At 53.8% G+C, this 12272-nt stretch overlaps 1 protein-coding gene across 1 annotated transcript in view; it reads left to right on the top strand.

The window, feature by feature from the left end:
- Nucleotides 1–12272, top strand: part of lyst (lysosomal trafficking regulator) — a 55577-nt gene that overhangs the window by 10050 nt on the left and 33255 nt on the right. The window contains 4 exon segments of the mRNA XM_084709374.1: nt 1995–2223; nt 5577–5667; nt 6728–8834; nt 10541–11501. Coding sequence (XP_084565500.1) covers nt 1995–2223; nt 5577–5667; nt 6728–8834; nt 10541–11501 — 3388 coding nt within the window.

Here is a 12272-nt window from a genome sequence, read left to right as displayed (position 1 = left end):
TGAACCCATAGACTTATGATTTCAGGCTCAAGTTTCCATTTGTTAGTCAATGTTTGTAAAATACCATCAGATAAGCATTCGATCACTTCCTTCTGGCTGTATCACATGTCTTCATTCATTTCATAATGTATCCACTCACCCTAACGTCCAGTATTGTAGCATCAGTCAGGATTGTTGGTGAGTCCACAGACTAATTGATTGGCTCCTGTGGAGATACTGGAGGTCTAGAGACTTGATCACATTTCCCACTGTTAGTGTCTGTATCAAATAAAACTTGATCCTTTGCATCATGTGTAATTTATCTCTCTCGCCCCATCCCTCTATTTCACACTTTCACTATGTCTCTCTCCCTCACTTTCTCTCCATCTCCATCACTTTCACTCTCTCCATCTCTCTCTGTCTCTCGTCCCCTCTCTCTCCATCTCTCTCTGTCTCTCGTCCCCTCTCTGCATCATCTCTCTGTCTCTCGCCCCCTCTCTCTGCATCATCTCTCTGTCTCTCGTCCCCTCTCTGCATCATCTCTCTGTCTCTCGTCCCCTCTCTCTGCATCATCTTTGTCTCTCGCCCCCTCTCTCTGCATCATCTCTCTGTCTCTCGTCCCCTCTCTCTGCATCATCTCTCTGTCTCTCGTCCCCTCTCTCTGCATCATCTCTCTGTCTCTCGTCCCCTCTCTGCATCATCTCTCTGTCTCTCGTCCCCTCTCTCTGCATCATCTCTCTGTCTCTCGTCCCCTCTCTCTGCATCATCTCTCTGTCTCTCGTCCCCTCTCTCTGCATCATCTCTCTGTCTCTCGTCCCCTCTCTCTGCATCATCTTTGTCTCTCGCCCCCTCTCTCTGCATCATCTCTCTGTCTCTCGTCCCCTCTCTCTGCATTATCTCTCTGTCTCTCGTCCCCTCTCTCTGCATCATCTTTGTCTCTCGCCCCCTCTCTCTGCATCATCTCTCTGTCTCTCGTCCCCTCTCTCTGCATCATCTCTCTGTCTCTCGTCCCCTCTCTCTGCATCATCTTTGTCTCTCGCCCCCTCTCTCTGTCTCTCGTCCCCTCTCTCTGCATCATCTCTCTGTCTCTCGTCCCCTCTCTCTGCATCATCTTTGTCTCTCGCCCCCTCTCTCTGCATCATCTTTGTCTCTCGCCCCCTCTCTCTACATCATCTCTCTGTCTCTCGTCCCCTCTCTCTGCATCATCTCTCTGTCTCTCGTCCCCTCTCTCTGCATCATCTCTCTGTCTCTCGTCCCCTCTCTCTGCATCATCTCTCTGTCTCTCGTCCCCTCTCTCTGCATCATCTCTCTGTCTCTCGTCCCCTCTCTCTGCATCATCTCTCTGTCTCTCGCCCCCTCTCTCTGCATCATCTCTCTGTCTCTCGTCCCCTCTCTCTGCATCATCTTTGTCTCTCGCCCCCTCTCTCTGCATCATCTCTCTGTCTCTCGTCCCCTCTCTCTGCATCATCTTTGTCTCTCGCCCCCTCTCTCTGCATCATCTCTCTGTCTCTCGTCCCCTCTCTCTGCATCATCTCTCTGTCTCTCGTCCCCTCTCTCTGCATCATCTCTCTGTCTCTCGTCCCCTCTCTCTGCATCATCTCTCCGTCTCTCGTCCCCTCTCTCTGCATCATCTCTCTGTCTCTCGTCCCCTCTCTCTGCATCATCTCTCTGTTTCTCGTACCCTCTCTCTGCATCATCTCTCTGTCTCTCGTCCCCTCTCTCTGCCTCTCGTCCCCTCTCTCTGCATCATCTCTCTGTCTCTCGTCCCCTCTCTCTGCCTCTCGTCCCCTCTCTCTGCATCATCTCTCTGTCTCTCGTCCCCTCTCTCTGCATCATCTCTCTGTCTCTCGTCCCCTCTCTCTGCCTCTCGTCCCCTCTCTCTGCATCATCTCTCTGTCTCTCGTCCCCTCTCTCTGCATCATCTCTCTGTCTCTCGTCCCCTCTCTCTGCATCATCTCTCTGTCTCTCGTCCCCTCTCTCTGCATCATCTCTCTGTCTCTCGCCCCCTCTCTCAGCTCGGACATGAGTGGGGCCAGTAACACGCTGGCGAGGGAGTTCCTGACAGACGTTCACCAGCTGTGCAGCGCGGTGGCTCAGCGGGCGGAGTCTCAGCGGGCGGAGTCTCAGCGGGCGGAGTCACGTGAGGAGGACGAGGAGGAGAGCCACATGGCGGCGCTGGGAGAGTACCTGGTCAGGGGGCGTGGCTTCCTACTGCTCAGCACACTAAACTCCATCATAGACCAGGTGAGACAGCCAGCACAACACATCTGGATGCAGGAGCACTGATGTGCTGGTGGTGACCTGAGTGAAATGAGAAGGAGATGGAGACAGGCTGCCTCCAGTCGCTAACCCTATCCTCCAGTCGCTAACCCTATCCTCAAGTCGCTAACCCTATCCTCCAGTCGCTAACCCTATGCTTGGGAATGCTGCTGTCTTCTCTGGCTCTCTGTAATGATCTGGGCTTTTTTAAATATAATGCTGTGTTCACACCGAACGCAAAGCGAATTATTTGCATGTGAGATTACATGTAAAGTCAAAGCGAACGCGCGCAAATAAACATTTTGTATAATTTGCCGGATAATTCGCTTGGCTTTTGACGTGAACACAGCATAAGGCTGATCCCTCTGTTCTGTTTCTCAATACATTTTATTTCTGCTATGAATCAGTTTGAGTTGTAAGTAAGTGGTTGAGGTTTTTGCAGTGTTTTGAGTGTTCTGCCTGTTTAGAGAGCATGCTGTCTGTTTAGAGAGCATGCTGTCTGTTTAGAGAGCATGCTGTCTGTTTAGAGAGCATGCTGTCTGTTTAGAGAGCATGCTGTCTGTTTAGAGAGCATGATGTCTGTTTAGAGAGCATGCTGTCTGTTGGTCTAGTACACAGGCTCACTGTTCTTCTGATAATTGTGACAAGGCCTGTAATTGACCCTGCGGTGACACTGGGAGATCTCATCCACGCACTCACGTCCTAACAACGCCTTCCAAACACTGATAATGCACACAAACACACACACACACACACACACACTGTGCCTTTCTCCTCTGCACACGCACACACTGAACACACACGACAGATAGGGGGAGTTCATGCGTGCGCAACAAAGGCCCAGTAGATTTTGGTGTAGTTGTGTTACTGTGTAGCTGTGTAGTTGTCTGCACATGTGATTGATTCAATCAAGGGCTTTGGGCATGGAGTCAGCCCTAGCCTGCCCCTGGAACTACTTCCAGCATCGATCCCAGAGCATTGATATCTCTTTACCACATCCTTCATGGGAGGAATGTTAATGCGCCCATACCACCATTAGCAGTGTCTAACCATGGAAGCTTCCAGAAAGGGAGGAGCAGTCTAACCAGGGCCTGTGGTTGGGCTGGGGTGGGACAACCCCCTCAGGGACTGTAGTCAGACCTGAGGAGGACCTGCAGGAAGCAGGAGGTACCAAGGATGGAGAGCAGCTCTGGCTCAGTCATGGAAAGGAACTAGGAACTACTGTCCATGTAATGACTCGACTCTCAGAATGTGAGTCGTATATGAGTCGGTAAATAAATAAAACGCCACATTGAAGCAGTGGCTCTCTGCTCAGTCAGGAATTCAGAATGAAGCATGAAGCTCAATTCACAGAAAAGATCAACTGTCGAATCAGATGATCATGTATAAAAGGATGAGTAACCTCACCTTGCATCAAGCATTTTAGCCACTAAAAGCTAAATCATGTTAATCAAAAGGTGACATGTCGTGGATAGTTTGTCCACATGCATTAACTCAGCCTCAGAGAGAGTTATGTTTCCCCGTCCTCTCCCTGGGCCCTACACCTGCTGGATCAGCCCATCACTAGAGGCTGAGTCTGCCTCACTAGAGGCTCAGTCTGCCTCACTAGAGGCTGGGACTGCCTCACTAGAGGCTGGGTCTGCCTCACTAGAGGCTGGGACTGCCTCACTAGAGGCTGGGACTGCCTCACTAGAGGCTGGGTCTGCCTCACTAGAGGCTGGGTCTGCCTCACTAGAGGCTGGGTCTGCCTCACTAGAGGCTGGGTCTGCCTCACTAGAGGCTGGGTCTGCCTCACTAGAGGCTGGGACTGCCTCACTAGAGGCTGGGTCTGCCTCACTAGAGGCTGGGTGTGCCTCACTAGAGGGTAATGTGTTTATCTGTGGAGCCGGGGTGTCGCCTGCAACAGCTGTTAGTCTCATTAAAGCTGTGGTTTGGGACAGACCATAATATCCTCAGGTACACACAGTGCCATCGTCTGCTGTGCAGGTCATTACTTCACACAAATCACAGTTGCTCCCTCTCCCAAACATCCTTGCTCCCTTCTCAAAACGGCTGTGTAACCATGGAAATCTGATATATGTTTGTCAGTACACACACCGGGTTGGATGTGAACAGGAGGATTCCTGAGTTCCTCAGCTGAAAGACTATGGGACTGCTGTGGTTCTTATCTCTGGAATGGGGTATTAAATTGCCACATTACTTTGGTTATGGCGTCTATGGTAAATGCTATTCTGATCTATTTTGGAGTCAGGTCAGCTTAACTTAAAGTGGTTTAGACCAACTCCTCGCTGTTCTGTGTAGAGAATCTGCTGACTCATCAGTAATCCTGTAGCTGGTCACAGTGAGCAGTGAGACAGTCTTATCACAGCCCTCAACACTGGTGGTAATCTAGCCCACCTCTTCTTCATCCACTAAGTGATTCTGTCTTTTGGGGTTCTCGTGAAGTCGCACTGGGTATGATGAGGGCGTATGTGTCTCCTACTTGGGTTCATCTCCTCTCCCTCTGAGCTTGTGGGTGTTTCCCAGGGATCCCTGACTGCCCCTCACGTCTCCTGTGTTGTTGATGCCAGGCCACGGGTCCATCTGCTTTGTTTTTAATTCACACATGCAGAAGTGCAGAATGCAAGAGTGCATTCTCTCTCCTGTGTGAGGAATTCCCCCAGACCACAGCAGGGTGAAGACTGAGCCGGTATTTAGGGAAAGGCTGTCAAGCAGATGCCTCATAGCCAACCCTGAAGACCGACATTAGCTGAAATGGGTAATTAAGGAGACAGAAGAGTTCCTGGTTGCTGCAGACTTCCCAAGGTAGCTGTGTTGAGGGTGAGATTTTACAAAGAATAACAGACTTACCCCCTTTAACACGGTTTTGCTGCGACATTCTGGTCTGGGACTTTTCCGAAGACGTTGATGTTGCTCGTTTGCACTCTGGTAGTTTATCCATCCAGATTCCCCTGCAGGTTGGTCAGCCTGGGCTCTGGTGGACCTTCACAGCCCGTCTGGGCTGGCGGTCTCCTCTTCCTCCCAGGGGTTGTGGTGAGATGTGGAGTTGGAGCGCTGGCTCTGGGGGAGGGACTGTCTCTTCAGAACGAGTCGGAGCGTCACTGTGTGACTTCAGACCGACAGAGTGTGTGTGTGTGTGTGTGGGGGGTAACGTTCTGTGAGGGAGAGGAGGTGACTGTCTGTGAGGGAGAGGAGGTACCTCTCTCTGAGGGAGAGGTGACTGTCTGTGAGGGAGAGGAGGTACCTCTCTGTGAGGGAGAGGAGGTGACTGTCTGTGAGGGAGAGGAGGTGACTGTCTGTGATGGAGAGGAGGTGACTCTCTGTGCCTGGTCTCTCAGGAGCTGACCTGTCGAGAGGAGCTGCTGACTCTGCTGCTGTCTCTGCTGCCGCTGGTCTGGAAGATCCCAGTACAGGAGGAGAAAGCTCCAGGTCTGTACACACACACACACTAACACACACACTAGCACACACACTACTAGCACACACACACACACACACACCCACACACACTAGCACACACACTAGCACACACACTCTGCTCCAAAGCTAACATCTGCTTCAACACAGCACTTTAGCCTCAATAGCAGCTTTTGAATTAGCTCGATATTACTCTCACAACATGGTGTGCACTGTAGCCCGACAAATACAGGTTATGGTTTCTTGTGGAGTTAGACATGATTTAATAAAGTAGACAGGAAAATGCATTACTTTCAGGCATTATTTTATGGATTTTGCACACTTATTAAAGCATATGAGCGCTAAGCACACACTTATGAAAAGGCTCATCTTTCTCAAGGATGTTCTAGTGTTTCACTTGCTGTGAAACCTCACCTACTCTCGTCTAGTACACTACACAATGTGCCAAGGTTTTAAAAGATTGTTTCATGAATTGTTCACCAGTCTATTACCATCATTGATGTTTCTTAGTTTAGTTCAGGGATAAACTGCTCTTAAAAACCCTGTTGTACAAGAGAGCAGAGACTGCTAGTGACACAGGGGCAACACAGGTATTTCGTGTGGACTTGCTAATCTCTTCCAACATGGTCTTCCTACATTTTTCCTCTATTAGCTTCAATATGATTCCCAAATTGGTTTAAACCGGTTTGGATTAGAACAACCGGTGTGTATGAAGTTTGAGGCTCATTAGAAAACCTTTCGATTTGATCTGAAGTTATAATGACAGGAAAGTTATTTTACTATAAAGTTGTGTATTCTTGATTCCCCACCTCAGTTCAGCCTTAGATTATAAAACAGGTTTACCCTTGAGTAGATGTCGCCTATGCCAGAGAAGAGCTGAGGTCAGGCAAGGCTTTCCCCTCGGGTGGCATCAAAGACTCATTAAATGTATAGATTAGTCATAGTGTCCAACTCTCTGTAACCTTACCGAGCTCATTATCCTGGAGCTGCCTGGAGGTTTGAAACACTGAGAATGATGAACCTGCAGGTGTGACCGATCTGACGGTGGCGTTCCCGTTTCCTGTGTTGACAGATTTCGCCCTGCCGTCCCTGCTGGAGGTGTTCCTGACCCGGGAGGTGAGGAGCGCCCCTCCCAGGGCAGGGCAAGACAAGACCTTCCCCGACGCCCCGGGCTCCTGGAGGAGATCTCACGCCGGTGGAACCTGGAAGCTGCGGCGTTCTCGCAGAACCTCCCAACGCCACTCAGTGAAGGAGGCGCGGCGGTCCCAGCTGACCTCCTCAGACTCTGACGCGGCGCCTGAGGACGAGGTGAGCGCGGGCCGGGGGGGCGGAGCGCGGGCGAGGAGAGCTCACGGCACCACGCTTCGTGTGAGCTGTCAGCACCACCGGTCACAAGCTCCCCCACCCCCCACCCCCGACGCCATGACCACGCCCTACACCCACCCCATTGCCCCCTACCCCCACCCCAGGGCCCCGGGCCCCCAGACCCTGGATACGGAGACCCTAACAGACCCTGCTGCCATGTCGATCTTCAACCGCATGGAGAACTCCCCCTTCGACCTCTGCCACGTGCTGCTGTCCCTGCTGGAGAAGGTGTGCAAGTTCGACATGGGCATCAACCACAACCCCGGGCTGGCCGTGAGCGTGGTGCCCACCCTCACCGAGATCCTCACCGAGTTCGGGGACTGCTGCGGCCCCGGGGGGGGCGGGGGGGAGGACCTGGCCGGGGGCTGGACGGAGGAGCCGGTGGCCCTGGTCCAGAGGATGCTCCTCCGCACCATCCTCCACCTCATGTCTGTGGAGGTGGGTCCCAGCGAGGCCCTGCCGGAGAGCCTCCGCCGCAGTCTGACCGAGCTGCTCAGAGCCACGCTGAAGATCCGCAGCTGCCTGGACAGACAGGCCGACCCCTTCGCCCCGCGGCCCAAGAAGACCCTGGCGGAGGTCCAGGACGACTTCTCCTTCTCCCGCTACCGGCACCGGGCCCTGCTGCTGCCCGAGCTGCTGGAGGGGGTTCTGCAGCTGCTGCTGGGCTGCCTCCAGGCCTCCGCCCCCAACCCCTTCTTCTTCAGCCAGGCGCTGGAGCTTCTCCACGAGTTTGTGCAGCACCGCGGCCTGGAGCTGTTCGAGGCGGCCGCGCTGCACCTGGAGGGGCTGGGGAAGGCCCGGGACGCGGAGGTCGGGGGCGAGGCCGCGGAGGTCGGGGGCGAAGCCGCAGAGAGGCTGAAGGGCCTCATTGCCGGGGTCCTGAAGATCGTCGGCGCCGTCAAAAAGGCCAAGTCGGAACAGCTGCATCAGTCAGTGTGCGCGCGGCGACGCCACCGGCGCTGTGAGTACTCCCACTTCCTGCATCACCACCGGGACCTCTCCGGTCTGCCCGTCTCCGCCTTCAAGCAGGCGGCACGCCGCAACCCCTTTGAGGAGGAGGGCCGGGAGGGGGAGGCGGTGCGCTACCCGGAGCGCTGCTGCTGCGTGGCAGCCTGCTCCCACCAGTGTCTGCGTCTGCTGCAGCGGCTGTCCTCCAGCGGGCCGGCCGTGCTCCAGGTCCTGGCCGGGGTCCAAGCCACCGGCATCTGCTGCTGCATGGATCCACGCTCAGTGGTGGGGCCCCTGCTCCATGCCTTCCAGGCCCCGGGGCTGCGCAGCTACCAGGCCCACATCCTCAGCGTGCTGAGCCGGCTGATCCTGGAGCAGCTGGGAGGAGGCCAGCCCTCGGAGAAGGCCAGGCTAGCCTCCTGTAACATCTGCACTCTGGACAGCAGCCAGCTGCCGGGCCTGGAGGAGACCCTGCAGCAGGGGGAGCCATCGCTGGCCTCCCCCAGCCTGTCGTACCGCTCCCAGGGCATCCTGCCCAGTGGAGGGGGAGCGGAGGACATGCTGTGGAGATGGGATGCCCTGGAGGCCTACCAGGAGCTGGTGTTTGGAGAGGACAGGCAGCTGAGCCAGCAGATCGCCGGGCACGTGTGCCACCTGACGCTGCGCGGGAACGCTGTGGTGCAGTGGCAGCTTTACACGCACATCTTCAGCCCGGTGCTGCAGAGAGGGGTGGAGCTAGCACACCACGCCCAGCAGCTGGGGGTCTCCACAGTGTGCAGCCAGGTGTGCAGCTATCACACCCACTGCCTGCCTGTGGACGTACTGCTGGTCTACCTGCAGGCACTGCCAACCCTGATCAAGTCAAGGTGATCATCCACTTTGTCCTCCTGTCACATTTCCTCTCTCCTCTCCTCTCTCATGTCTCTTCTGGTGTCTCCTCTCTCTGAGCTGTGCGCTTTGTGCCTCTGTACAAACCAATCATGTCAACTTGAGGGCTGACTTGGTAATCCATTCTGACATTCGTTTGTAATCAGATCTGTATCGCCGAGTCATTGCTAATTTAGACTGGTAAATGATGAATCCCTTCCTTGCTGGCAAGCTCGATGGCAGGGTATTGACTGAGCTGCAGCTTGGTGCCAGCCAGGTAGACAGGTTAGCATGAATTTAACAGGAGCTGTCAGTGAATAGATTCAGTGAATGTTTGACCTGTTTTAGAGTCAACTTTTCAGTTAATTGTTTTTAACTGTGAGTCGTTTGACGGTATCGGTGTCCTGCTTTTGTACTGTCTTTCTGTTCCTAACTGCTGGTTCAGACCGGCTTTCAGGCCTTGAAATAGGCCTGTTCCTCTGGTCTCATGTGGTCTGTGCTCCTCTGGTCTCCTGTGGTCTGTGTTCCTCTGGTCTGCTATGGTCTGTGTTCCCCTGGTCTGCTATGGTCTGTGTTCCCCTGGTCTGCTATGGTCTGTGTTCCTCTGGTCTGTGTTCCCCTGGTCTGCTATGGTCTGTGTTCCTCTGGTCTGTGTTCCTCTGGTCTGCTATGGTCTATGTTCCTCTGGTCTGCTATGGTCTATGTTCCTCTGGTCTGCTATGGTCTGTGTTCCTCTGGTCTGTGTTCCTCTGGTCTGCTATGGTCTGGGTTCCTCTGGTCTGCTATGGTCTATGTTCCTCTGGTCTGCTATGGTCTGTGTTCCTCTGGTCTGTGTTCCTCTGGTCTGCTATGGTCTGTGTTCCTCTGGTCTGCTATGGTCTGTGTTCCTCTGGTCTGCTTTGGTCTGTGTTCCTCTGGTCTGTGTTCCTCTGGTCAGACTGCTCACCCTTCTGCTTGGAGGGATGTACCAGACCAGACTGGCACTCTGCAGATCCATGCTGCAATATCGTTCTGCATTCTTGTTTGCATGTCATTTGCATCTCATCTCCAGCTTGGTTAAACCACAACTCTAATGAGGCTCTCTCTGTTGTGAGGGCTTGTCTGCATGTTAGACTAATGTGCTCATAGGCAGACCTCATTCATTTGTGCATCATCTTTTTGCTCTTGTGTTTGTTTGAGATTGGAGTTGTTTGTGTGTCTGATTAAACTGAATCATGTTCATTTGTTATTGTCAGGCTGATAATGGCTTTGTGATGGTGAGAGGGTAGCGTTCCCCCTTGTACCAGATATGCCTCTAACCTTGGTTACATAATATCTCTTTGAGGCCATTTTCCCCCTACGCTCCCACGAGGGGCTGTTTCATTATTCATCAGTGCATTATAAATACTGTGTGTATAATGTTGCTAAAGCAATTAGGAGGCTGAAATGGCTGTTTTGTTTTTCTGTTCGCTGAGCAAAATGCCTTGTTCAGCCCACTCCCTCCTTCAGCCTAATCCTCTTCTTCCTCCCTCTCTCTCCTCTTCCTCCCTCTCTCTCCTCTTCCTCCTCTCTCTCCTCTTCCTCCTCTCTCTCAGTTTCTGACGGTTAGGAGACACAATGTTGACGCCTTGTGTAGTTTCACTATAAAATGTATGACTTCTGATGTAGTCTGTCTCTGTTACTCTCCTGTCCTCATCTTTACACCGAGTCATTCCTGTCCTCCCAGGGTGATCCGAGACTTGTTCCTGAGCTGTAACGGCTTGAACCAGATCACAGAGCTCATCTACCTGGACCAGACTCGCTCCTGGGCGCTCAAGGTGTTTGAGACCCTGATCTTGGGCGTGGGGCCCCAGCAGTCGGACCGAGCCCTCCAGGAGCTGGAGAAGGCCGAGGCCCAGGAGAGGGAGGTCGTACTGGGGCTGGCGGAGGACCTGGGCTCCCGGGGGGCCGGAGAGGGCCCCCAGAGCCTGAGCAAGTTCTACGAGGGCCTGAAGGAGGCTTGCCCTCGCCGGAGGAGCGGGGCGGGGGCGGGGCGTAGCCGGGGCGAGGCCCACCTCAACACCATCAACCTGTTCCTCTGCGTGGCCTTCCTGTGCGTCAGCAAGGAGGCCGACTCGGACCGCGACTCGGCCAACGACTCCGAGGACACGTCCGGGTATGACAGCACGGCCAGCGAGCCCTTGGGGGGCCGAATGCCATGCCTGGCCCCCGACAGTGTGGCGCTGCCCTCCAAGGAGCAGGTGCGGCGTGCTGCGGACGTGTGGGCACTGTGCCGCAGGGTCTACCTGGCCAGCCCCGTGTTCCAGAGGCAGTTCTTCAGGCTGGGCGGGCTGGACGTGTGCTCCCGCCTAACCTCCATGGTCATCCAGAAGCTCACCTCCAAGACCAGGGACGGCCGGGCCAGGAAGAGGAGGGAGGGGAAGGGCAAGGGGAGCCCGTCTCACCTGGACTCGTCCGCCCACGTCACAGCAGAGCCGGGCTCTGCAGGGCAGCAGGAGGATTGTACCCTGGAGCAGGCTGAGGGGGTGGGCCCAGGCCCGGCCGAGGCCAGGGGAAGGGACCCCTCCAGGAAGCTGGAGGAGGAGTGGCCCCTGCAGAGTATCCGTCTCCTGGAAGCCCTGCTGGGCATCTGTCTGCACAGCTCCAGCTCTACCCTCCTGAGGACCGAGCCTGAGCTCTCCTTCCAGGTGCCTGCCTCACTCACTACCCTGCCTCCATCCTGCCTGCTTCACACGGTCACCGCCCTGCCTCACTCATTACCCTGTCTCACTCACCACCCTGTCTCACTCACCACCCTGTCTCACTCACTGCCCTGTGTCACTCACTACCCTGTCTCACTCACTGCCCTGTGTCACTCATTACCCTGTCTCACTCACTACCCAAAAGGTAGATTTTTGTTTATTTTATTATACCTTTTGAGTAAAAAAAAAAAGTTGAAAAAGTTTCGAAAGGTAAAAAAAATATTGAACAAATAAGTACATAGAGAAAACCCCCTCGCGTTTCTAGAGTTAGCCTTATCCGCGCCAATCGTTTGACATATGAATGGCTAACAATTGGTAAATCCGGTGCTATGGAAAACTGGATATCGGCAACAAATGAGCACATCCAAGCTGACATCATGTACAATTTTACTCACTTGGAGAAGCCGGCTGTGCTCCGTTTAGCTCCTAGCTTCAGACCTGACCCCTTGACCGGTAAGTTCCGTAACTTGTACAGCTGAGCTAACTAGTGTTGCTGCTGTGTAGGATTGCTAGAGTTAACCAATAATACGAAGTGCGAAAATACAGGGTGTCGATGTCGAACTACTTGGTAACATAGCTAGCCACATAAGATATTATCATCGTGGTCTGTGCGTGTGTCGTTTCTGCATCTGTATTTTTGCTATTTTCCCTTTTTTTTTGCTAGCTATCTCCCAGAAGCCAACGAGCGACAGAACTGAAATTACTGTCGGTAAAACG

The sequence above is a fragment of the Hypomesus nipponensis genome, chromosome 11 (genome assembly GCF_054491055.1).
Source record: "Hypomesus nipponensis isolate SF chromosome 11, ASM5449105v1, whole genome shotgun sequence".
NCBI lineage: Eukaryota > Metazoa > Chordata > Actinopteri > Osmeriformes > Osmeridae > Hypomesus > Hypomesus nipponensis.
The sequence above is the reverse complement of the archived record's forward strand: the minus strand, read 5'-3'. Positions and strand labels throughout refer to the sequence as shown.